The sequence below is a fragment of the Dipodomys merriami genome, unplaced genomic scaffold (genome assembly GCF_024711535.1).
Source record: "Dipodomys merriami isolate MVZ:Mamm:240054 unplaced genomic scaffold, mDipMer1.0.p SCAF_2, whole genome shotgun sequence".
Lineage (NCBI taxonomy): Eukaryota > Metazoa > Chordata > Mammalia > Rodentia > Heteromyidae > Dipodomys > Dipodomys merriami.
The window spans coordinates 9,250,039-9,277,633 of NW_027203381.1; the positions used below are offsets into that span (position 1 = coordinate 9,250,039).

The window sequence follows — 27,595 nt, forward strand, 5'->3', positions numbered from 1 at the left end:
TTTGGACAATGTCATCCCTTCCCTTGCTGTCTCCAAGTTTTCCCCTCCTGTCATTCCCCCACAAGATGCATCACAGTTTATTTTCAACAGACTGTCTAGTGAGTACCACTGCTGCATTTGTTCACCATTTTCCCCTCCTTACCATTATAAAGACAGTTAAATGAACAAACAAGACAAAAAGAAAGAAAACAAAAAGACAGCAAAGAAAGAAACCTCTTGTTTCCGTTTCTTGGAGTTCATTTTGATAAATATTTTATATGATCAGAGGCACATAGGCATTGCATGTTTGTGTTCCTTCCCTAAGACTATCTTCCTTTGGTCTTACTGTATGTGGATTCCTAGAGTCCTGTATAATTTATCAAGTCCTTGTGTATTTTAGATCATCTAGCTTCTGCATATGAGAGAAAACATGCCTAGCCACCATTCTAGTAAACATTTTATATTTTGTCATACACACACCTCTACTCATTTCATTTATTTCTAATTTTGTTATCATAAATAGTACTGAGCCACATTGTAGTTTAGATATTTATTTTGTTTGCTTCTTGGTATAGCATAAGTAGTTCATTTGGTTTTAAAATTTTTTGGCAATATTGAACTCAGGGCCTTTGCTTGCTAGGCAGGTACTCTACTACTTGAGTCATGCCCCAGTCCTTTTTCCCTTGGACTTGATCTTGGCTCAATGATCTCAGCCTCCTAAGTAGCTGGGCTTAAAGGTGTGAACTACGACACTCACCTGAACTTTTTTGAAACTGTTATTTGTCTGAAGGACAGTACCATTTTATAATAATACCAACAGACTATAAAGGTTACTATTTCATCATTTCCTTAATACTATTAGTTTGGTGTTTTCATTTTTAAATAAAACTACCAAATTCTGCCTTAATAGGCCATAAATGGTCCCTGCTTGTACAGTTTTCTGTTCTTATTTTACTAATAATATTTTGTCATGTATATAATATCTATTCATGGCCTAGACATTCTAAATCAAGTATTTTGTGTGGGCTTTCTCAATCCCAGACTTTTCTGCTCAGTTTTTGTTTTATAATTGTGGTAGAATCTAAAGCATAAGTTTCTTTTGCTCTCTTCAGTTAGCAAATAGTGCTTGATGTATAGAGTTCAGTGGTGAAAAGTTAAAAGGGAAAAAGGTTTTGTTTGTCTTCTTTTGTTCTGGTGTTTCCAATTAGACTAGTAACTCACTTGAAAACCCTTTCTGTAAGCCAGGTCTGCAGTGAGGGACAGAGAGACTGAGTCAAAAAGTTTAGATACCAGTAGGAAATATATACAAGTAAACATTTTTGTTTGGGGTTTTGTTTGTTTGGGTTTTTTTTTTTTTTGGTGTGGGTACTGGGGCTTGAACTCAGGGCCAAGCTGCTGCTCCTGAGATCTTTTTGGGCAAAGCTAGCACTCTAGCCACTTTTGGCTTCTTGTGGTTAATTGGAGATAGTCTGCCTGGGATGACTTTGAACCATGATCTTTTTTTTTGAGTTCTTGATATATAGTTTTACAAGGGCTTCCAGTGAATACATACTTCTGTAAGAGAGCATGGGAATTTGTTTTCACTGTTCTCTTATCAATGCTATATTTTTATTATTGACAAACATGATAAATTCTATATTTCATAATTGCTTTGATTTCTATACCATATTAATAAGGTCAAACATTTTCATGTTTTTGGCCCATTTATGTATATTTGTATAGTTGTTATTTTTTATTTTTAGAATTTCATTGTAAAGGTGATGTACAAGGGGGTTATAGTTACATAAGTCAGATGAGTACATTTCCTTTTGAAATGTCAGCCCCTCCCTCATTCGCTCAGTTTTTCCCCTCCTGACTTCATCCTCCCCACCGCCAAGTTGTAAAGTTCATTTCCAACATAGTGTCTAGTGGCTTTCACTGCTGAATTGGCACCCTTTGTCCCATTGTTTCTGTGCTTCCCTTTCCCCTCCCCAAATGAGATAAACTTATTACAAGACTTTATTGTGTTACTGTGGTTGAACTTAGTGTTTCACATGAGCCATGTCCCCAGCCTTTTCTGCTTTAGTTTATTTTTCTGGTAGAGTTTCTTGATTTTTCCAGGCCAGCTTAGACTACAGTCCTCTACCTTCACCTCCCAAGTAGCTGGGATTACAGACATGCTCCACCATACCCTTTTTATTTTGGGGTTTGTCTTCCTATCATTGTACCTATAGTTTTTAAGAAATATGAAATGTTTGTCTTATTATCCTATATATATAAATAATCTTGATTTCAAAAGTATCTTTTTACCTTTATGTTAACATTTTCTTTCTCTTTGAGAAATATCTGCTATAATTTTATGAATTATTTTAAATATCTACTATTTTAAACTTACACATATCTCAAGGTTTAATAAATTTAAAATAAGGTAAGATTAGAGTTGAAACTTGTATGTTATTTTCTTTCCTACTATTCTTCTGGAAAGCCTAGAAGATTTAAATTTTGTGATTGTATGAAGACTTACAAATGCTATCAAGATTATTTTAAGAAAGATTTCTCAGTTTGAAATCACATTTTTCTTTGTTTACATTTTCTTTTCATTTCTGCCCTCCCTCCCCCAACTTTGTACCTCTTAGATATGAAGCTCTATTTCCACTGGTGTTGTCCTTTTTGATGTTTTTCTGGATACGTATGGAACAAGAAACCCTACAACAATCTGGTGTGTCCTGTAAACGGCAGGTAGCTCATCCAAGCCACGTGACATTTAAATGAAAACACAAACATACTGTTTGCTGTGAGGAAATTATCAGTGTTTCTTCCAAAATTCTTCATTCTTCAGATTGTAGCATTAAAATCACATTAGTTAATTACTCATGACAAATTTTATGTGTCATGAGTAATTAAATTAAACAATTAACTACATCAGGAAGAGTTTTATTTATCACAGAAAGGCACAGCTTTGCTGTTTTATCCATGTATATGTTGGACTTTTCTTTAGTGATTACTTGAAAGAACCACTACTATAATAACAGCAATTACTTGAGAGAACTACAGATACAATAACATCAATATATGTGAATGACTAGGAGAGAAATTATTTTACTTTATTTACTTTATTCTCTAGTTTTCCCATTGTTTAAGTCAGAAGAATTTTTACATTGTCCTAGGTTAGTATGTAAACTTGATCCTGTGATGACTTCTGAGCCCATTGCTGTGTGTCCAGTCACCCTAATCTAAGATGCTTTTGTCCTTTTTATAATTTTAGCTTCAGACAATCCTAGGCTACTTATACAACCCAGTAACCTTGGGATTGGCTAGCAGCCAACCAGAATTTATGTTCACCTTTATCATGCTGAAGGAAAGCATTAACTTGGTGTCTCCTGTCTTCTTTAGAACTGATGGTAATCCTAAAAAACTAGTGATATCGGGAGATGGGAAGGGATGGGAAGGGGGGAAAAAAAAACACAAAAAACTAGTGATAGAATAGCTCCACTTTTACAGAGTCAGATGGATGGATATTGTAAAGCACTTGGAGTGTTGATTCACTGAAAGGTTTCCTCTTGAGTATATACAGACGACTGATAGTTCAGAATATGTAACTTCAATACTGGAGAAACTGTTCAAGTATACTTAGTAATTCTGGTTCTTAACTTTCACTCTTGAATATGCAAATAATGAAAAACATGAAAAGAAATTTTTATCAGGTTGATGGGAAATGGTTAGAAATGGTCCTTTTTATTAAATATTTCAGCAGACTAACTGAGGATTGTGTACCACTTTTTAAATTATATATTTTTTAACTGAAAGCAAGCCTGTCTTTTTCTAAAAAAGAGTATCAAAGCACCACAGAAGTTTATGGGAAAATTTCATGGGCCTGATAGTGTCTGGCATGGGAAAATCTTCTTTTAAACTCACTAATCAATATCTTTTGGAAACATGATTAAGCAATATTCAGTTTATTATAGCTGAGTGACTTTCCATTTTACCCATGACAGGACTATTTTGTTTTGTTTTTTAAAAAATTCATGTCATTTTACTTTAATTATTTTATTTATTTTTGAACCACACTGAAACTTGAATTCAGGTCTCATGCTTTTTAGGCATGCACTCTACCACTTGAGCCTACTCCACAGCCCTTTAATAATTAATTAATTAATTAATTAAATTTAGATAATATCTCATTCTTTTGCGTTTGCTTGCCCTGAACCACAAATCTTCCTATCTCTACCTCCCAAAAAAACTGGGATTTCAGGATTTTACACTTGGCTCAATTTGTTTTTTGACATAGAGTTTTAGCAAATTTTTGCCCAGGCTGACTTTTAAACCATGAGCCTACTATCTCTGCATCCTAAGTAGCTGAGATTATAGGTATATGCCATCACTCCCAGATCTCTTTTGCTTTTGTGTAGAAAAAAGTAATATATTTGCAAATATAACAGGAAAATGAGAAACATTTACTTTAATATTATACAGTATCTGAGATTAAAACCAAAACAATGAGAAATCACATCTTTGAACAGAAATTTAAAAATGGAATCTTTAGGGATTGAGGATTTAGCTCAGTGCAAAGCCTTTGCCTAGCAAGTTTGGTTCTCATCTCTTAAAAAAAGAAGAAGAAGAAAGGAATGTTTACATAGAATAGGGAAGTGCTCCTTTTTCATATTAATTACATGCACAATAACACTGCAACTGTATTTAGTATGCTATTATTATTATAATTATTTTACCTGTCTATGGATTTTATTAAGGTGTAATTAAGCTATAGAAGATTTCTTGTTGGTTTTTGGTTAACATGAGACAAACTGACCATGGTAACTTAGCCATTGTTAGTTTGTCTTTGTGTGTAGATGTGAGCCAGATGTTTTTGTACATTGATACAACTTTTCTTGCCTTGTAGCTCAACAGTATCCAGTTCTCTTATAACACTGACATAGCTCAGTTTCGGCAGCTTCATCTGGATGACATCCGTAGAGCCTTTTTCCTTGTATCCTTTGCTAGGACTTTTTTTTTTTTTTTTTCCCCCAGAGCTGAGGCCTGAACTCAGGGCCTTGTGCTTGCCAGGTAGGTGCTCTTCCACTGGGCTAAACCCCCAGCCCCTGCTAGGACTTTTTGTCTTAAGGTCTGCTATTCTCAATTTCCCCTGCTCCGCTTAGAAGAACACAAAAGCTTGTAAGAAGTCATATGTAACTGCAGTTTATCTAAATCCCACCAGCCCCTTCTTTCTTCATTTCTACCATCACTTCACAACCCACACAATATACAAGGATCAAAGGAAATTGCTGTCTGATATGCCTTTTCTAAATGAGGAAGAAATTGTTCTACTTGTTTTGGCATTTCCTTAACTCTCTTTAGGTTTTCTTCCTAGTGACAGCATTTTTTGGAACTGGAAATATAGCTTCAATTAACAGGTAATTAAATGAAAACAGCATATATGTTTATATAACCCAAAAATATTGTAGGGCTGGGCTGTGTGGCATTCTCCCATAATCACAGCATTCAGGAAAGTGAAGCAGGAAGATGAGGACCAACCTGAGTGCCATAGTGAGATTCTGATTTTTTTTTTTAATGGTATAAATAGGTATTTTCTGTAATCTTGTTTTTTACATTTTGGAGATTGGTATATATCAGCACATATTTACTTTGTTAATGTTGACTTCAAAATATTCCTTGGTCCAGTGTATGCTTGTTTATTTAATAAGAATAGATTTGGGGGGATTAGTTTTAGCAATCAATTATTTTAAAGTTATAGTATGAATTCTAAATCCACTTTCTTTGTGTTATTTAGCTTTGATCTTGCCTCGGTGTATTGTTTTCTGACTGTGTTTAATCCTTTCATGATGGGAGCCCTGATGATGTGGAAGGTTGGTTTTCTAATTTTGTTATTTGTATTAAAGCACTGGTTGCTTAGGATTATGAATTAATTGGACCTTAAGGTTATATAAATTATGACAAAATTATGAGTTAAATAGCGTGGGAAAAAAATGTAATTTCAGGCAAGACACTGATACCACTAGATACTGTTCTTTTTTGCCCTACTCTTTGTTTTGTGTCCCTGTGCTGTACTAGGAATTAAATTAAGGATCTTTTATTCTTGTTCAGCTTTTTTGCTCAGGCTGGCTCCTCTAGCAGTTGAGCCACGCCTCCAGTGTAGCATTTTGCTACTCCTAGAATTTTTCTCCCTGGGCTGATCCTCAGATCACAGCCTCCTGAGTAGCTACTATTATAGGTATGAGTCACTAGCATCTGACTGACTCTTAAGGCTGTTTGATCCCAAGAGTAAGGATTGAATGTTAGTCCCAGAAAAACTTATCAGATAACTTAAGCCTTCAAAGAAGCTAAGATCAAAACCAAGGATGCTAAAGATTCTAAACCTCCCTAAATCCATGGTCCCCAACCACCAAGCAGCCACTATGTTATAATACCTATGCCATAACCTATACCTGGATTCAATCTGTTCCTTCAACAAATATATCTGTGAGTACTCTAGTTATTAATGCTAGTATAGATTTTTAAATCAATTTCATAAATGGTCTGTCTTATAATATTGTCTTTTAATTTCAGTGTTCAGTCTTCACTAGTATGTATAGAAGTTATTTGAGATTGAAAATGTATCTATAAGCAGAAATAGTATGTTTCAAAAAATATTTCAAATGCTTTACTGATAATGTATTATTTTAAACAGATTTTAATTCCTTTCCTCCTTGTGATGTGTGCATTTGAAGCAGTTCAATTAACTACACAGTTATCATCAAAAAGGTAAGGTTAATGTTTAGGAAGCATTGATTTGCCTGTTTGTGAGTCAGGCTCTTACTCTGTAGTTTAGAATGGTCATGAACTTGCTGTGTAACCTAGGCTGCCCTCCAGCTCACTGTCCTCCTGTGTGCTAGGATTACCAGTGTATGCCAGCATACCCATCTGACTTTTTGCCCCACTTAGTAAATGAGAATAAACATTTAAGGATGCTCATATGACTGCTAGTAAGACTCTGTAACATTAAATAGGATGGGATAGATAGATAAGGGAGAATAATGTTAGGGTTGACACCAATTGAGATGCATTATGCACAAAAATTTACATATTGAATTGAAACCCTTTTGTACAACTATTTAAAGATAATTTAAAAATAAGTAAAAATAAACTCCTCCAAAAAACACTCGTAATGTAAAAGTATAAATCTCACAAAAAATGAAGCTTCTTAGTAGTTTTGTTATTCTTAAATCAAGCTGACATATTCAATACTGAATGAAAAACAAGTATTAACATAAATTTTCATATTATTCTTGATGAGTTTATGGTAGGACTGGATTTAGCATACCATTAGGGCTATGCCATAGATTTTGTTTTTAAAGATTCTTTTACTATTTATGGGGTAAAAAAAATCTTGTTTCTAATTTGAAATAATGTTAGTTTACTTTTTCAGAGGATTTTCATGAATTTAATATTGAAAACATTCATGCCTTACCAGATATCACAGAAGACACTTAGATGCAGGGGAAAACAACAACAACAACAAAAAGCAATTGAATTTCCCTGTAACTCTTTCAGTGGATAGATTTTTAAAGGGTTAAATAGAACTAGAACATTTGGAATGAAAACTAGAAAACTTGTCGAAATGTAAATATCTGTATGTGTGCATATATTTGTGTTTATTTACCTAGTAATTCTATCCTGAGATTAATACAGTGAAAAACTATACACATAATCAAAAAGGAAGAGAACTGAGGCTTTATAAAAATTTTCTTTTTCACCTTTCAACCCTTGCAAGACATTGACATTTCCCTTTGGATATTACACAGACTCCTCAGATTTAATATAGCTCACAATGAACCCAGTGACTCTTTCTTTCTATTGACATGAAGCTTCTTATCCTGTTTTTCTTTATCTAGTGCATCACATTGGCCAAATCCATCTACCCCTCATTGCAAATTTAACTGCTTGTTAAATTGTTAAATATTGTTTATATCATCTTTCCTTCTTGACCACATTGCCACCTTCTTATTATTTATTTGCTAAATATCTGCTTACAACTCATAAAAGGCTAGAAATTAGAGTGGTTTTTACACTATTAGCTTGTTAATAGATCTGTATTACTGATGAGTTAATGTAACAAATCAGTGATTGGCACTGTGTTTCTTCCCACTTAGGAAAAAAGCTGTGATTGTATTGTTTTATTGTTGTTGTAACTTGTTATTAGATCTATACTACTAATGAGTTTAATATAACAAGCCAATGATTGAAACTTTCTTCCCACTTAGTGAAAAAGCTGTGATTGCATTATTTTATAAAGCTGTGATTGCATTATTTATTTTTCATGACTTAAAATTAACTTTTTAAATATCAGTAATTTGGAGCCAGGTGTTAGTGGCTCATGCTTGTAATCCTAACTACCCAGGAGGCTGAACTGGAAGAAAATCTGTGCAGAAAAGTTTGAGAGACTCTTACCTCTAGTTAACTAGCAAAAAGCTAGACGTGGAATTGTGGCTTAAGTATTAGAGCACCATCCTTGAGTGAAAAAGTGAAGCAGGAGTACAAAGTCTTCATTTCAAGTGCCAATACTAGAGTACATGTACACGTGTACACGCGCATGCATGTGCGAACACACACGCACTATATGTATATCAATCAGTCTTAATGACTGAATTCATTGCCAAGGCTTTGTATATTTGGATAAAGGCCATTAGGAGGGAATGTAAATGCTGTGGACCCTATGGATGAACCGTTAGGAATGCTTTGGGCTGTAAGTAAAATCTTAACTAGTGGTAGATTTGCCTCATATAACAAGAAGTTTAGAGGTTGGTAGCACAGAGTTGGTGAATGCCATCAGCAGTTCTATGTGGCCATTCTTCCATTCTTTTGGTGTTTCCTTGATCCTCATAGTTATCTAATTATTCCCATTTGGATTTTTAACATACTTGAAAAGTGTACCTGTTAAATGTAACTTTTCTTTTTTTTCCAGCCTTTTTCTCATTGTTCTCATCATATCAGACATTATGGCTTTGGTAAGCTATTATTGGGTATTCAATATACATAAAACACAAAAACTAAGTGCTGAGTTAATTTAATCAGAAGAAATGGAAATACTTCTCTGTGCATGAAATCTTTAGATATTGAGTTCTAAGTGCTGGCATAATTTATACAAATTACTTTTTTTATATTACATATGCATTAGAGCACCTGCTAATGTGTCAAAAGTCTCATTACCTGATTTACTCAAACCTGTCATTTTATACCTAACCTTCCATGTTGCATTGTGCCTGAAATGAGCCTTCTATAGGAAATGAACAGAAAAAGTAACTTTAGATTTGAAAGTGATCTTTAGCCATTTTATCAATAAAAAGTAAGAAAGAAATAAAAAGAGTGAGGGAAGGAAGAAAGAAAGAAATATTTTAGCTCTTATCAGGGTTGGAGATGTGGCTCAAATGATAGAGTACGAGCTGAACTCTTGAGTAAGCCAAGCAAACCCAAGCATGAGGCTCTGAGTTCAAACACCAGTACCAGGGGAGAAAATGTTATCAGATGATAGCTGCTATAACAAATGAATTCTTTGTGAGGACTATGTAGCTAGGCCTCTATTTATTAACAAAAAACAGTCTCAGAAGGTTCCCCAAATCACACTGAGGTTCAGTAATGCCCTAGAAAGATTCACAATACTTGCTGAACACTGTCATCTTCACAGTTATGATTTATAACATATGATGTAGATTTACCTCAGCGAAGGATAGAGATATATAGAGCAGCACTAGATCCAGATGTATAGAGGTCAATAGATGCAGAGCTTCTGAGTTCTATCTCTGGAATGGGGTTGTGAACCATGCCAATAATCCCAGAGTATTGTCAGCCGGGTTTGCCTTAGGAGAGTTTGATCACATACTGCCCACAGGGCTGATTGTTTTCTCCAATCCTTTAAGGTGTAGAACTGCTACAGTGTGGAACTAAAGCCTCACAACACAAATCATGTTATTGAACTGCCTACTGACCACTATCCTGGGCAAACCCTTCTACCATTACATTTAAAGGACCTAGAAATGACCTCTCAGTGGATGAGGACAAAGGCCACATCTCTTTTGGGATAAGATTAATACTTTACAGCGAGGTACCAGGTTCACATCTACAATCCTAGCTACCCAAGAGGCTGAGATCAGAGGATTAAGCTTCAAAGCCTGCCCTGGAAGACATATCAAAGAGTCTCTTATCTCCTATTAACCAGTAAAAAGCCAGAAGTGGAGATATGGCGCAAATGGTACAAGGCCAACCAAGAGCACAAAGCCCTGATTTCAAGCTCCAGTGCTGCCACAAAAAAACAAAACCACAAAAAAGCAAAAAACAAACAAACAAAAACTTTGCTGTATATCATCTCACATGAAGTGACTAGAAATACTGACTAGGGTAAATTCCCAGTCACTTGATTTAGATGAGAACATTTTTACAATGTATTGAAGTAAGTATTCAATATCTTTTTGAAATTGGCACACAATCAGAACAAAATCAGTTTTGTTCACAGAATTACAATAGGCAAATACATGTAAGTAGAACAGTATTAAAATTCCCTGGTTCATTTTGTATGAAGAGTCAGACTGCTTACTTAAACTTGCAAAGCCATTTATGATCTAGTTTCTGCTTACTTGACTGGCTTTCTCTCTTGCCTCTCCCATGTGTTCTCTTCGCCAGCCTCACTTTTAATATCTCAAACTTTGTCTGAACTTTTGGTATTTCTACAGGCTATTCCCTCTACTCAAAACACACTGCTACATTGTCTCTCCATCTCTTCTTTCATCTGTCTCTTAGCTTTTGGCTTAGATTTTTTACCTCCCTCTGTGCTTCCATAGTTGCTTGTATGCTCTGTGACCTGTCTTTCAGACATGTACAGGTATGTGCACTTGCACATCTGATATTCACTCATGAGCGGGAGTTTATCATTGTATATAGTATATTGCCTATTCATACGTAGTAGGCAGTATTAGTGCATATTTTTATGAGTGGGTGATATGACTTTATCTACCTGTTTGGTATATTTAATGGCTTTTATTAAAGTTGGCTGGGTCTTTATTTCTAGTTATTCACAGATGTCACTTTGTGTTCATTTGATTGAGTGGTAATTCTGCTATTGACATTTGAGACTATTGCTCATTTTAGTTGAAGCAAAAGTTCCATAAAGGTAGACAGTGGTTCTGAAGGATCAGAAATATGAAACATACAATCTAAAAGAGAAAAAAAACACCTCTTGCTTTTATATTAAATATAAATAGAATTTGTTTTTAGTGAAGCCATATTTTATTATAAAAATATAATAAATATTTTATATTTTATTTTATAGCATTTTTTCTTCTTGGTCAAGGATTATGGCAGCTGGCTTGATATTGGAACAAGGTATAGTATATATTCACATAGATGTTCTTGGGAGTACACTGGAAAAAAATTTAAAAATTGGTATCTTAGTACAGCAGGTGCTAATATAATTTTGAGGTAAGCATAGCAAGCATCAATTATTTTAAGCCTCTGGAGGCAACACTGCGTCTAATTTTTGGCTTTAACACATTAGCAAGTTTTTTCTTAGGATGCTCTGGGGAAGAGAATGAATGCTTAGTCTGGCGATAACTAATAGGCAACAGGAAGGTGCTTGAAATTGGGATTTCAAAGTAGACCAATCCAGTGCCTTTTGCATGTTCTCTTAATCTCACAATCTCTTTGGAACAATAAGGCTTTCAAGTTGTAGTGTGAATTTTATGTGATGGTTCATGTGATCATTATCGGCCTTTTAGAATATTTAATGTGAGAGCAGTTTAACATGGATCCCTATAACATTGTTATTTAAAATTTAATCTGAACAAAATCAGTGTCTTCATTATGGTGATTTGAATATACATTGTCATAATTATTAAATTTATTCCCTTTGAGAAGAAGAAAGCAAAGTTAATTTTTCCTCTGTTTTTCTTCCTAAATGCATTCTGGCTTATTTAGTCAATATTTATTCACACTTTTAGTTGCCAAGAATTGTGTAGGTTTGCTTGAGACATTGCATTAGACATTCTCTCCTCTTAGGCAGCTTACAGGTTATATTGCCATACTATAGTTTTTATATTTATATATATATGCCTCTCTCAATATACTTCAGATCCTCTCAGATCTGGGATTTGATTTGCATTTATTTATTTATTTATTTATTTATTTATTTATTTATTTATTTTAGTGGTATTGAACATTCAACATTGCACTTGGCAAGCAGGTACCTTGCCTTATGAGCCACATCCCCAACTCTTTTTGCCTTCATAATTTTTCAGATAGGGTCTTGCATTTATATGGAGCTGGCTTACACCTCTATCCTACTATTTATGATTCCCACTTAGCTGTGATGACAAGTGCATACCACCAGGACAAATTTCTTTATTGGTTGAGATGAGGTCTCATGAAATTTTGCCAGGGTTGGCCTCAAACTGCAAACCTCCTAACTTCTCACCCCTGAGTAGCAAGGATTACAGATTGGAGCCACTGTACCTGACTTAAATTGAATCCTTTGCATGCCACACATGCTGGGCACATAAAAGATAGTAAACAGGTTGTTAATTTTGTCTTCATTTGTCTCTTAGATATGAAAAAAATGGTTTTTATATTTAAAACTTCCCACTTACAACTTTGGTAATACCTTTTATTAAAATTGAGTTGTTTTTCTTTATTTCTAGTTATTCACAGATGTCACTCTGTTCATTTGATTGAATAGTAATTCCACTATTGGCATTTAGACTCTTGTTGATTTTAGTCCAATTTTTGCTTTCTATTTCTCACATGTCCTCTCCTCAGAGAGTATCCAGGCAGATAGTAGGCCAGAACACAGGCTTAGACCAGTCTGTGAGTTTGAATCCCTGTTCTGCCGCTTGTTAACTGTAAGACCCTGCATGACTCAGTGTCTTAAAGCCCACCTCCCTTCTCTTGTTGTCATTTTAAATTAAATAATCCATATAAAGCATTTCACATAGTACTTGGCATCTAGAGAGCATCAATGTATGTCTGCTATAATTACTGTTACTGTTACTCTGTAGTTCCATTTTTAACCTGAGTGGCATCATGCAGTGCTAATCTTTCAGTGACTAGATTATCTTCATTTACTGTGATGTCCTCAAGTTTCATCTATGTTGTAGCATGAGTTAGAATTTCCTTCCTTTTAGATGATGGACAATCAGAGAAAGGAAGTAGAAGCCCAGAAGGGAGGTGTGACCAGAACCCCAGAAGTCCCAGACTCAGTCAGACAGTCACGTGGAGAACAAGAGATTTAGCCAGCAGGGGATTAAACAGATGTCTGTATGATGAATGCTGAATGATAGTATCAGTGGGTCTCTCTGTAGTCCCTTCCCTTTAACTCCATGAAGAAAGCATTTTACTCCCAGAGCGAAACTGTAAACAGACTTAAGAAAGGGCTGGGAAGAATTTCACTGTTGTGCTGTATGTGCTTCCAACTCAGAGGAAAGCTATCTATCTGCTACTAGTCATCCCTCTCCCTACCCCGAGGGTAGAGACAGGCACTCCTCTCGCTCACCTCTAAAACCTGACAGCAATTTCTATCCACATGTATTGAACATCCGGCAGCCACCTTGTCCTATTGATGAGTAACTTGAGAGGGTAAAGACTTTCGTAAACAGAATCTCTCAGTGTAGATAAGGGTGACCTTAAACTTGAAATCTTCCTCTGTGAGCCTCCTAAGTGCTAAATTAGAGGCATGTGCTGCTGTGACCTGCAAGACTTTCTTAAAAAGTTAAATACCCTTGAAATAGCCACTTGATGCCTAGGTATCTACCTAAGAGAAGGAAAAATAATCCAAACCTTCATCACCACATGAATGGATAAACAAACTGTGCTACATCAACATAATGGAGTACTACTTACAATAGAGATGAACGATGAATTCAAGTTCTTGGATGAATCCCAAACTGCAGTGAGTGAAAGTTGCCAGATATGTAAGAGAGAATATTAATCAACTATATGAAATTCTAGAACACCAAACTAATCTGTAGTCATGGGAGGCTTTTCAGTATTTGCCTAAGGTTCAGGATGAAGGTAGGATTGACTGCACAAAGGCCTGTGGGAACGTTTTGTATCTTTACTGTGATGATGGTTGCAAAGGCCTAACTAACTAACCCTAGTCATGCTGCTAACTAGACACTTAAGATGGCTTTATATTCTTATGTGAATTAGACCTCAAAATTGAAAAATAGAAAACCAAGATCACTATCTAAAATTGAAATGAGTAGGCCCATAATATAAGTAAGTTATATATTCCTGTCTCCTAACAGTATAAAGGTACTAATTCATGTTAGGTAGATAACCACCAGAAGATCTAAAAAGAGAACTAGAGTGCTCCAGAAAGTAAGTTAGGGAAAACTAGATTGTGCTACTTTTTATTACAAATTTTCATACTTTTTTTTGCTTTTAAAGTACACATATTTGATAAAAAAATTTAATGAGAAGTGCATAAATGGAACTGGAGGTCAGGAAGTAGGGCTCTAGGTTTAGACTACTCTTTGACGTATAATTTGAGATATATAGGGTACTATTTTCATGGGAATACCTTGATACCTGTCTACGAGGGAGATTTTATTTAAGAACATGAGGAGGATTATAGTTGGAAGGAGTAAATGTCCCTAGTTTAATCAATTTTAATTACTCTCTGTCAGAATGGAGTTGTGGAGACAACATGGAGAGCCCACGCAAAGTCAGCTTCCTGTAGATTAGAGGCAGAGAACTACACACAAGAGAGCAATAGATTCCATTGTGCATTGCAACAGGTTCCATACACCCACCAGTGGGATATCTGAGAGACAGGTAATCCAGACACCAGAGGATCATTTAAGTAAAAACAAAGTAGGACAAAAATTCAAACTTAAATAGGAACTCCAGAATGTCAACCATTTACAGTATGTGCCATTTACAGTGTCTTCCAACACATTGTTTCTGACACTGTGGCCCTCAGGAGACTGTGACTTCCTTGCTTCACAGGTCTTATGCCACTACACCCAGCTTGGTATAGTCAATTCATTATTTTTCACTTTTGTTACCTGTGTATACTTAGGCATTTTAAAAAGCCATTGCAAAATTTGTATTTAAGATCTAGCATGCTCTTCTCCATGTTTCAGTACTGATTTTTGCATATATTAAATATTACATAATTAATAACATACAGGGTAAAATATGCTATAGAAGTATTTAATGGTAATTTCTGTTGTCATGGTTGTTGTTCTGTACATACAGGTGACCTTATGTCTTGCTCTAGCTGGGACAATCCTAACTTTAACATTGCCACTATGTATACCAGATTAAAAATTTAAGCAGATGGTTATCTAAAGATGATAAAGGCCTAACCTATTAAATATCTTAGCTTATCAGGGATCTAAATCCCATAGGCTAAATGAAGTACTATTCCAGAATAAACTGTTCTTTTTGGCTGATCCTAGAGCCTGAACTGAGGACCTTGGCATTGTTCCTAGGCTTCTTTTGCTCCAGGCTTGAGCGCTCTATCACTTGAGCCATCCCTCCTCTTCCAGCCTTTTGGTGGTTAATTGGATATTATATCCAATCTCATGGACTTCCCTGATCAGGCTGGCTTCAAACTGTGATCTTCAGATGTCAGCCTCCTGAATAGCTAGGAGCATAGATATGAGCCACCAACACCTAGCTAAAATACTCTTGACAGATTTAGTCAGGGACAGGTCATAGTCCTGTTAGGATAAGAACATTGGACTAATCCATATAAACTTCATGCATAGGTCATTCCTGCTGAAATATCTCTTTGGTGTTTGTTTTCTTGGTTTCTTACCATATCATTCAAAAGATGCCCACTCTTCAAAAGGAAGATCATTGGAAGGAGGGGAGTTGGGGAAGAGAGGTCAGAATGCAGCAACAACACAAAGGAAACCTAACTTTATGAAATCAGGTTTTCCTAATGGAATTTCCCCCGGTTGATATGACACTGTGAGGTTTTTTTTTTTTTTGTCATTTCTGCTTTTGGTGGTTAGAGTTCTACAGTTCTACAATGTTCTCTTTGTGTCCTCTAGCAGCGATGGTGTACACTGCTTCAGTGGACCATGTAGAACTGGGCTGATGGGCAGGAGCAGGTCATACCTTTATAGACAGCTGGTTTATTGCCAAGAAGAAGCCTAGGTGATTAGGGAGGAAGATAAACTTCAAGATTTAGAACTAAAGCACTGTACATACCAAAACCTAATTACCATGTTTTTTTTTCTGCATTTTACTTGTGAGAATGTTGATTTTAAGTTGGGGTTTCTAATTCCTCTGTGAAAGTTTATCAGAAAAACAGAGATGTTTTCTATCTAGGTTCCAGTATTATTGAACTTCCTGGCAGAATTACCTTACGGGGAACCAGGGTTATTTAAATTGCACTCCTGTGGTGGTTTTATTTTGTGACAAATTTTATTTCTGAACTCCTTGTTGTTAGTAATATAGTTGATACCATCAGCCATTCCAGGCCTGTTACTCACAGGAATAAAAGATGTTCTTTTATCCTCACTATTGTTTGCTTGTTTGTTTGTTGCTTGTGGGGCTTGAACTCTGGCTTGGGCGCTGTCCCTGTCCTCTTCAGCTCAAGGTTAACACTCTACTGCTTGAGCCACATTGCCACTTCCAGTTTTCTAGTGGTTTATTGGAGATAAGAGTCTCACGGACTTTTCTGCCCAGGCTGGCTTTGAATCTTGATTCTCAGATCTCAGCCTCTTGAGTAGTTAGGATTACAGGTGTGAGCCACCAGCGCACAGCTATCCTCACTCTTGTATTGCTTTCTGATACGGAAATGGTGCAAACCTAGCTGGAAATTTTAGAGACGAGGTCGAGCACATGAATGTAGTCTGCCTTGTTTGGGTAATGTAAGGTGACTGCAATGACTTACAGAATGCTTTGCAGAGATTCCTCAGCTGTTATTTTCGACTTATTGAATAAGGAAGAGTTTCTTCGACAATAAAGCTGAATTACTAGAATGTGGGACAACGTGTCTGTTTAGGGGTGTAGTAACTCTCTGTTTATAGTGCATCTTCAGAGAAGATTTTACCTAAATTTAATTGGGACTCTGAAAAGAATACAGCAGAGCCAGTGTGTTGAGCTGAAACTCCAGTGTAACCTCAGCCTTCCCCAGACCCTGTGGACATCAGGTGTTCTTTTAATAACTGTGTGAGAAAATACCCTGGCTAGGCTGTAAACCTGCTCAGTTGATAGAATTAATTTAGGATTTTCTTCCTGTGATCTTTACACTTCATCTTCATTTATTGCATATCATAAACATTACTGAGTATTGCCTTTTATATGGCAGAATGAAAATGCATTTTTTAAAACTAGGGAACAATTGTTAGGAGATAATTTTCATAGCTATAAAAACATATATTTAAATTTATGTTCTAAATATATTTTTAGTGAGGTGACTAGAGTCAGGATCATCAGTCTGATTGAGCTGCAGTTTGATTTGATGGGGGTGTTCATTTGGTCTTTGTTTCCCACATGCACTGCTGTTATACCTTATTAAAAAAATGATGATTAAAGTATTTATCATTTTTCTTTAGTTATAGTGGAAGCTTATGGTTCAATCATTTTGAATATTTTAGTAAGTACTATAAAGTATCTTACTCTTATGATGACTAACAAGCTTTGTCAGACAAGCTTTGTTTTGTTATAGTGCTGAGGGTGGAATCCAGGACCTTGCTAGAGATAGACACATACTCTTAATACTGAGCTACATCTCTGCCCTTTTACTTTGTTCAAATGACTCTTAGTCTTTTTCTGCCCATTTAATAGATAGAGCCTGCTTTTGAGAAGAAGGCAGTGACGTTTTAATGCCCCATTGTGAGGGTTAAAAAGGCCTGCCTGGTAATTCTGTGTGGTCCTCCATACATATAAATGGTCCCTCTCTCCCACTACATGTGTCCTCCTTGACAGTTGCAGACTTAAAATGTCAGCATAGAGATAGGCAGATAGTGGAATAGGTAAACTCATTTCACATTGACATTTCATCTTTTAACTTTAGTAATGTCTTCATGACAGAAAGACATGATTGATGCTAAATATAAGCTAGATGCCTGTTGTCTCAGTTACACAAGGATGATGAGCTCCACAGCTCTTTCTACTGATGATGTTTAGCAAGAGTCAGTAATTTCAGACCACTGTAATGAGATAAGTGATCTGTAGAATAAATGTGCTTATGGATAGACTTTTCATTAAATTTTGGAATGGGTCACTTAAGACATCAAGTTGGATTTAATATTTTTACTTAAAAGAACAAAATTTAACCTTCTCTCTCTTTTTCTCTCTTCTCTGTCTCTCAACATTTTTTTGGGGGGGGGGGGAGTCTGGTCATGGGGCCTGAACTCTGGGCCTGGGCACTGTCCCTCAGCTCTTCAGCTCAAGGCTAGCGCTCTACCACTTGAGCCACAGCGCCACTTCCGGCTTTTTTCTTTTTGCTTATGTGGTGCTAAGGAATTGAACCCAGGGCCTCAGGCATGCAAGGCAAGTTCTCTACCACTGAGCCACCTTCCCAGCCCCTCAACATTTTTTTGTAGAATAATTTACACCATAAAATTTATCTGTTTGAAGGTTTTACTTATTTTAAATTATTTCAAGGGGCTGGGAAGGTGGCTCAGTGGTAGAGCGCTTGCCTTGCATGCATGAGGCCCTGGGTTCGATTCCTCAGTACCACATAAGCAAAAAGAAAAAAAGCCAGAAGTGGCGCTGTGGCTCAAGTGGTAGACAGCACCCAGGCCCAGAGTTCAGGCCCCACGACCGGACCCAAAAATAAATAAATAACTAAATAAATAAATAATTTCAATTTTTTTAGTAAATTAATGGAGTTATGCAACCATCATCATATTTTGCTTTTTTGAGCATTTTATCAGCAAAAATTACCTGAGCCCAGATAGTCACTAATCTGTTTTCTGTCTAAACAGACTTTCTAATTCTGGACATTTCATACAAACACAATCATACAATATAGAGTTTTGTAACTGGCTTCTCTCTCTGTCGTACTTTTTGGGCACTCATCTATATTGTAGCTATAGCTGTGCTTTGTTCCTTTTCTCTGCTGAGGAGTGTTCAAGTATGCTGATATATTACACTCTGTCCTTCCTGTAATGTAGTATTTTTGTATTAGAGTCCTCATAGCTTCTCTCTATATCATGACCTCCAATCTCCTTGCCTGGGTTTCCCATGGAACCAAGTCAGATTGGGCTTCTGTGGCTTTGACCCAGCAAGCTATGTAGTGGACAGTTTGTACTCCCTCACTTACTCATCTCGCCTCTGCTACAAAGTTCAGTCCATGACTTATGGGTCAAACATTTTTACTGCATGGAGAAGCCGTGTCCATTATATTCAGCTGATTGGGTTGCAGATTTTGATTTTAAGAATTGCTACAGATTTTTAAATAGCCTATGAAAACTGAGAAACAACACTGTTGAAGATTTTGGTAATAATTATTAGCCTTAGTTCTGTGATTCATAATAGGCATACTTTTTAAGCATTATATTAATAGAAATGCATCACATGGTTATTCTAGAAAATACTAATAGCATGAATAAAAATAAATCACATATAATTTAATAATTCAGTGATAATCATGGTTCAGAATGAAGTTGTATATCCTTTTGGCTTACAGCTATGACTAACTAGATATATAGGGCTTTGTTTACAAAGTAAACTTTCAGTAAAGACTTTTTAATATATATTTTTATTGTAAAGATACTGTACAGAGGTGTTGTTACATGAGTAAGGTAATGAGCACATTTCTTATCAAGTATTGTTACCCCCTCCTTTGTTTTTTTCCTACCCTCCCTTCCCTTCCCACCTCCTCAACTCTTTCCTCCCTCCACCCAGAGTTGTAAAGTTCGTTTTCAACATAGTGTCTTGTACATCTCATTTTTTGTTACAATGGGTCAACCTGTATCCTTATTTCAAGTAAAAACTTTTTTTAAATCCCAAAAGTTAGTGTATCATGAATAGTTGAGGGAAACCACAGAAGCAAATTTGGAGATTAGACAGTCGATATCATTTATGGCCTTTGAAGGTCATTTTAAGGAGTTAGAAATGTATTTTAATTATAAGATGAAATATTAGAATGTTAAACATGGTAATAATTTGATTGTTCCAATATTTTTGAAACAATACTCTGGCCACAGTATGAAGAACATACTATAGGATGAAGAGGCAATTGCAATAGTCTAAGCTACATGGTGGCAGCTCCTACCAGTGTCACAATTCAAAATGAATGGGTCAAGTGTCTGGACCAAGAAAATATTTTAAAAGAGGTTCATAAAATCCTCTGATGTACAGAATGCACTGGAGGGAGACACTTATAGGGGAGGTCTTATAGGGGTCCTAAGTTATTTATCTCAAGTAACTAAGTGAATGGGAAAGCCATTACTAGGAAAATCAGTTTGGTAAAGAAAACTGTGGGTAGTAAGATCTGTTTGTTTGTTTGGTTTTTTTTTTATGTATCAAATTTAGGATGCTTGATATTAGGATGGTTCTAAAGAAAGTTATGATATCTTAGGTGCCTTTTTGTTTGAAGATGAGAAAAACTACATGTTTGTATAATGATGGATATGTTTACCATAGAGAAAAAAATGGTAATATTAGAAAGGAGGGTATTGTTGCAAAAATGAAGTATTTTCAGTAGGAAAGTAGGGATGGGATTTAAAATAGGATTGTGAGACCTTAAGGTGGTCAAGGTGGGACATACCTGTAATCCTAGCATTCAGGCAGCTACAGCAGGAGAATGAAAAGTTCAAGGCCAGCCTGGACTACATAGCAATACTCTATCTCAAAAATAAATAAATAAACTAAAAGGAGATTTAGTGAGTCACTGGTGGCACATACCTATAATCCCAGCAATTCAGGAGGATGAGATCCAGAAAATCACCATTCAAAGCCTGTCAGTAAAAATCTGTCAGTAAAACACCAAGCTAGAGGAATATCCATTATAGATTATTTTAAAACATAATAATACAAACTACCATTACGCTGAAATAGTGTTTAACATAATAGCTTGAGATTACGATACAGCTACAGTATGAAAATGCCTGCTATCTGTATTAATTTTAATTAGTACACTACCAAGGAAGTACTTATATTATTCATATTTATCTCTATATAATGAAGTGGGTTTTTCAAAACATTTCAGTACCTGTTTTGAAATCATTGGTATCATTTATAGTCTGTGTAATTTGCCTATCCATTTAAGATATCTGTATGGTGGCGCAAGCCTGTAATCCCAGGTATTCAGAGGCTAGAAAACAGAGGGTGCAAGCTTGCCTTGCATGCCTGAGGCTCTGGGTTTGATTCCTCAGCACCACATAAGCAAAAAGAAAAAAAGCCGGAAGTGGCGCTGTGGCTCAAGTGGTAGAGAGCTAGCCTTGAGCTGAAGAGCTGAGGGACAGCGCCCAGGCCCAGAGTTCAGGCCCCACGACCGAACCCAACAACAACAACAAAAAAGTTAATAAGACCCTATCTTAGAAACTAAACTGAAATAAAAACAGAAGGGTTTGGAAAATAGCTAAGTGTGGTAGCACACTTGCCTAATAAGCATGGGCCCTGAGTTCCGTTACCAGGGGAATAAAACTTGGAGGACTCAATGCTTTTCCACGTAAGTGTTCCCTGTCATTTAACATGGTTCGTTCTCTCTTTTTGCAGCATCAGCCACTATGTGATTGTTATGTCCATGACCATCTTTCTGGTGTTCCTCAATGGCTTGGCCCAGCTTCTCACAACAAAGAAACTTACATTATATGGCAAACCCAAAAGCCATCTTGTATGATGTTGTTGAAGCCATCCTTCAGTATCCAGATCCTGTTCCTCCTTCACCTTGGAAACTAAAGTCCCATCAAGGATTTTTGGATGGATTTTTGGATGGATTTTGATGCATCTTTTACTGCTTGTTGTAGGGAAAATTGTATTTTGAATTTTAAATGTGCAGGTTATCTGAGATAAAGGAGGCTCCTTTTCTCAGACATGAAGTCATGCTTCTATCTCTGGAAAAGCACAGTAAAGTACTCACTTTCATTGCTTTTCTTTTGGCTGGCAGCTCTTCTCTGTGATGCTTCAGAGCACTGCAGCAGTGTGATCCTCACAGTACAGCTTTCCCTAGGCCCCCCCACGTGCACCTCTGGGGCAGGGCCTATGGCATTCAAACTAATAGCTGTACTGGCTGAGCTTGAAGGGAATCACCAGGTGGCACCATAAATATCTGTCAGCTTGCAACACTGGTTTTTTATAGTTCTAACTATTTGGCAATATTACTACAATGACAGTAAGGGTGTGCTGTTTGAAGTTTACTAAAGCTTTGATAGCAAAACCTTTGGCAGATGTTTGTCAGTTTTCTTTGGCATGTAGTAATCGTATCTTTGCTTAAATGCTGCTCCTATGATTTTCATAGTCAACCAGCTAGATGCAGGTTTTAACCTTCATGTTTTCTGGATTACTATGGAATTTCTGGGAGTAGGAGAACAAAATGCTTGCTATTTGTGGCCTGTGTTCATGGGGAAAAAAATTTTAAAGAAATAGTTTGTATTTGTGGACTTAGTATCTGTTACTTCTATTACTTGCTTCAGGTATTGTTTCAACAGAATTCTCTAAATTAGTTGTTAAAAGTGTATGGCTGAAACTGGGCACTGGTGGCTCATATCCATAATCTTAGCTACTCAGGAGGCTGAGATCTGAAGATTGCGGTTGGAAGCCAGCCCAGGCAAGAAAGTCTATGAGACTCTTCTCTCCAATAAACTACTCAGGAAAAGCTGGAAGTCATACTGTGGCTCAAGTGGTAGAGTGCTAACCTTGAACAAAAAAGAAACTCAGGGACAGTGTCCAAGCCCAGAGTTCAAGCCCCAAGACTAGCAAAAACAAAAAACAAAACAAAAAGTGTGTGACGATAGCTGGGTGCTGATGACTCACATCTGTAATATTGGCTGCTTAGGAGGCTGAACCCTGAATATTGCTGCTTGAAGCCAGCCCAGGTAGGAAACTCTGTGAGAGTCGTTTCCAGTTAACCACCAAAAAGCTGGAAGTAGAACTCTGGCTTAAGTAATAGAATGGTTGCCTTGAGCTTTTGAAAAAGCTAAGGGGCAAACCCATGCCCTGAGTTCAAACCTCATTACTGGTGTGCATGCATGTGCGCGCGAGTGTGCGCACACACACACACACAGTTTTTGACAACATATAAATTTGTATTAAAATTGCTATTCATAAGTCATGTGATTATAGCTCAAAGTCTTGAAGTTTTCTTCTTAAATGCAGATTTCCACTTGTAAACTAATTCTAATGGACAAAATACTTTGAGGATAATCTTTATTTGGATTTTCTGTAAAGTGATCTTTACAAACCAGTGTAGAGTTGGTCTCTGTCCCATGATGTGCCAGAAGTGTGTGATGGACCCTATGCTTTGCTGATACATTTCCATTTTAAAAAATTAATTGGCTTTTGAATTAAATTGTGGCATCACTGATTTGCATTGTGACTAGGATGCTCCCTACAAATTACCAGCTTTTTCAGGCTGGTGGTTGACTGAACTAATACTATTTAGAAGACTCAGAATTCAGTTGAACAAGATGAACTTTCTTTTCTCTTCGTTGTATTATTATTTTTGTCATCATGGAGCTTGAACTCAGGGCCTAGGCACTGTCCCTGAGTTGTTTTGCTCGAGGCTAGCTGTCTAACACTCTAATCCACAGCTCCACTTCTGGTTTTTGGTGCATAATTGGAGATAGGAGTCTCACGGGCTTTTCTGCCCAGGCTGGCTTCAAACTGAGTCCTCAGATCTCAGCCCCCTGAGTAGCTAGGATGACAGGTATGAGCCACCCGTGCCTACCTAGAACTTTCTTAACGGTTTAGCAATGATAGCATTGTAGTATGCTAAAAAAGAAGTTCTAATGCTAACACAAGGCCTCGTGTAACAGTATCTAATAGAAAATCTAGTCAGACAAACAAGCTGCTGCAGCACAGTGACATCAACAGAAAGAGTCCACGAATTTTCATATATTCATGAAAGAGGTGTGTGTGTGTGTGTGTGTGTGTGTGTGTGTGTGTGTGTGTGTGTGTGTGTGTGTGTGTGTGTGTGTGTGTGTGTGTGTGTGTGTGTGTGTGTGTGTGTGTGTGTGTGTGTGTGTGCTCCACTAACATATTTTTGGTGGTTAAGTGGAGAGAAGTCTCAGAGGCTTTTTTGCTGAGGGTTGGCTTCAAACCACAATCCTAAAATCTCATCCTCCTGAGTAGCTAGGATAACAGGTGTGAGCCACTGGCTTTTAGCACAATGAAGGATTTTTTGATCAGTTAGTTTTCATGTTTGTTTACACATCACAAAAATACAGCATCTAATTTTTATAATGAGTTTTGCCCTACATCTTTTTCCAGAGCTTCATACAGAGGAATTAATGTAAAAGATGCTCAGTGCCTTATTTTTCTTTACATGTTCTTTGAAGCATATTTTGTTTTGTTTTCTTAAGACTTCTTTTCTGGGGCTGGGAAGGTGGCTCAGTGGTAGAGTGCTTGCCTTGCATGCCTGAGGCCCTGGGTTCGATTCCTCAGCACCACATAAGCAAAAAGAAAAAAGCCGGAAGTGGTGCTGTGGCTCAAGTGGTAGAGTGCTAGCCTAGAGCTGAAGAGCTAAGGGATAGAGCCCAGGCCCAGAGTTCAAGCCCCACGACTGGACCCCCCCCCCAAAAAAAAAAAAAGACTTTTTTTCTTCATATACAGAAGACGGTGCGTTTGCAGCCACAGGCTCACCTTGCAGTGCTCTGCTCTCCCGCAGACTCACCTGGAGCAAGTCTGTTCTATTGTAGTTTATCATACATCTTAACATATTTTAAGTGTATATTCTTATATTAGAGTGAGGAAATTAAGATTTATGTAAAATATTTCTTTTTAGGGAATTTAATTTTTTCATTATTATTCATCTATCCTAGATTTCCAAATCAAGATTCTGCTGATCAGTGTGGTTTAAATTAGGAATTGCAATAAGAAAGTGGGCATTATCAAGTTGAGAAAATACTGAAGGTCAAAAATGCCAAGATATGTCTCATGAACCATGAATAAATCTTGGAGGGAACTCTGAGGTTTCAGAAAACTAGGTATAGCTTGTCTATAATTCGCCAGTACATCAGTCCTCAGCTAAATGGGTGTGCTTATGAGTAATAAGGGAATTTAACATACATGCATTGGGAAGATAACGGTATGCCAAAACTTTCCACATACTAGACTACAGAACCTATTTTAGGTTTCCTTCCTGGTTAGTAAACATACATTAGAAATATCCTCATATAATTTTACATTAAAGCCTCAATTTATCACTCTTTTGAAAATGGGGTATTGTGTGCTTTTTTCCCCTGAAAACTGGAAAAACGTTTTTTATTGTAACCATTAATGTGGAAACACTTTAAAAGATATGCATGTTGCTTCCCCTTGCATAAATTATGCCTGTCATCATCTAGTCTTTCATGTGGAACCTCAGTACTATCCGGATGCATCCTGTTTATTGAAGCTCATTGCACATTCCTGGATGTTTCTTCTATTTTTACATCCCTGACCTGAAAAACAAATTCACTGTAAATATCAGCATGTTTTCTTTTGATTGAACACTGATGAAGGTGATGACTATACTCTTAATGATATTTGATATTTTAAAAACCTATAAATTGGAAATAACAATTGTCAAGATTTTTAGTCCTTAAACAGCCAGAATATAGTTTATTCCCTTTAGAAAAAAATCATAAGCAGATTAGTTCTTTTCACAGAAGATTAATTAGTACAATTTGCTTCAGCTGCTACTTGCTACAAATGTCAACAATTCTGTGAAACTTGGAATGTTGCTTTTTCTTTAATATATTTGGTGGACTTGACTAATATGATTGACAAGAAAAATCATTAGTAAAACACATTAACTTTTACCTGCAGTATCTTGAATATTCCTAGAATATTGAGGAATAGTTGGTGTTACAAAACTTGTTTGTTGACTAGAAGTATTGTATTTAGAGTTTGAAAACATAAAATTTCAATTTGTTTGGCATGTTTTTGTTTGCCTTGTGCGATCTCTAAAATTACTGTGATTGGCTTTAATTAAAAAAAAAAAATCATACCAGAACCAGAGGTGTGGCTCAAGTGGTAGAGTCTCAGCCATGAGCAAAAAAAGGTGACTGAGAGTAGACAGCCCTGAGTTCTAATCCCAGTACTGGCACACACACACAAAAAAGCACATCATACCATCTCAACTAGGTGATCAAGACTGACATAAACAATGATTGATTATTTTGATAGTATGTACCCTGGTATGATGTGGTGACAGTGGCATCTTACTTCTCTGATATTTATCCCCTCCAACCTCTAACACCAGTCCAATCACAAGAAAAATGGACAGAGCTCAATATAGGGACACTACAAAAAGAAAAAACACTAACGTTTACTATTGAAAACTGTCAAGACACCCAAAATAAAGGCTAAGAAACTATCATAGCGAAGAGTAGCCTAGGCATCATTAGTAAACAGTAAATGTAATGTGGCATCCTGGATGGGTGTGATCCTAAAACAGAAAAGGACTTTGGGGGCAAAATACAGTATGGAATTTGGTTAATAACAAACCAATATGGATTCATTAATTGTGAAAAAATGTACCTTACCAATGTATAATGTCACAAATAGGTTGAAACTGGGTAAGAGAATGTAGAGGAACTCTGAGCCACTTTTTTTTTTTGCAAATTTTCTATGGAACTATTCAGAAATGAAAAGATTATTTCATTCTAAATATTAATACAAGAATAATTTTACATAAATGAATAAATGTTAAAATGGACAAGCAAGGTCAGGGGAAATAGTTTGTTCATTCTTTGGTTTTTCTCTATTACTTATTTTGCTCTATACTTCTATACTTCTGCAACTCTTAACTCTTAACTATTGGCATATTAACCCATCATGAGTACTAATTTGTTTTCTTTCATGAATAACATGTTTGCCCTTTGTTGCTGTGACAAAATAACCTGAGGTTAAAAAACCCCCAACAACAACAACAAAACACTCTAGAGGGGAAAGACTTACTTTGGCTCTCGTTTTCAGAGGTCTCAGTCCATGGTTGGCTAACTCCATTGATTTTTAAGCACAAGGTGAGGCAGAATATCATGGCGGCAGCAGCAACATGTGGTGGAGGAAGCTGCTCACCTTACGGGAGACAAAACACAGACAGCAAGAGAGAGAGAAGCGAGCCATGGACAAGGTATACCTTTCAAAGACATCAGTCTTCCCTTATGACCCACTTCTCTCGTCAAACTACACCTAGTTTTCAACAATTCCCAATAACACAATCAATTGACTAATGAGTTATCAATTGATCTGTCAATTAGGTCAGAATCTAGTTACCTCCCAAATTATTAGATCTACTAGCAGAGGACCATGCTGGCGGGGAGGCAGCATTTCATGTCTAGACCATAACATATAGTTTCAGTTAGTATGCTCTGATAGATACACTGCGGGGGACAGCTGTGCCCTTGCTCAGCTTTGTCTTCTTGAAGCAACTGTGCCTCTATTGCCAACCTGTTTCCACCAGAAACATTTTGTTATGATTCTTCTCTCCCCGATAATCTTTCAATAAATAATCTGTTCCAAAAGATACTTTATCTTTCTACCT

At 36.5% G+C, this 27,595-nt stretch overlaps 1 protein-coding gene across 3 annotated transcripts in view; it reads left to right on the forward strand.

Moving 5' to 3' along the window:
* Pign (phosphatidylinositol glycan anchor biosynthesis class N) overlaps nucleotides 1-24,658 on the forward strand; it is a 97,433-nt gene extending 72,775 nt beyond the window's left edge. For all 3 annotated transcript variants that reach the window (XM_070029007.1, XM_070029008.1, XM_070029009.1), the window contains 8 exons: nucleotides 2,595-2,697; nucleotides 4,856-4,942; nucleotides 5,311-5,366; nucleotides 5,744-5,819; nucleotides 6,641-6,714; nucleotides 8,915-8,957; nucleotides 11,273-11,325; nucleotides 21,625-24,658. In XM_070029007.1, the coding sequence (XP_069885108.1) occupies nucleotides 2,595-2,697; nucleotides 4,856-4,942; nucleotides 5,311-5,366; nucleotides 5,744-5,819; nucleotides 6,641-6,714; nucleotides 8,915-8,957; nucleotides 11,273-11,325; nucleotides 21,625-21,748 (616 nt within the window). In that variant the 3' untranslated portion in view covers nucleotides 21,749-24,658. The remainder of the gene's footprint in view (nucleotides 1-2,594; nucleotides 2,698-4,855; nucleotides 4,943-5,310; nucleotides 5,367-5,743; nucleotides 5,820-6,640; nucleotides 6,715-8,914; nucleotides 8,958-11,272; nucleotides 11,326-21,624) is intronic.
* Nucleotides 24,659-27,595: the final 2,937 nt, after the last annotated feature.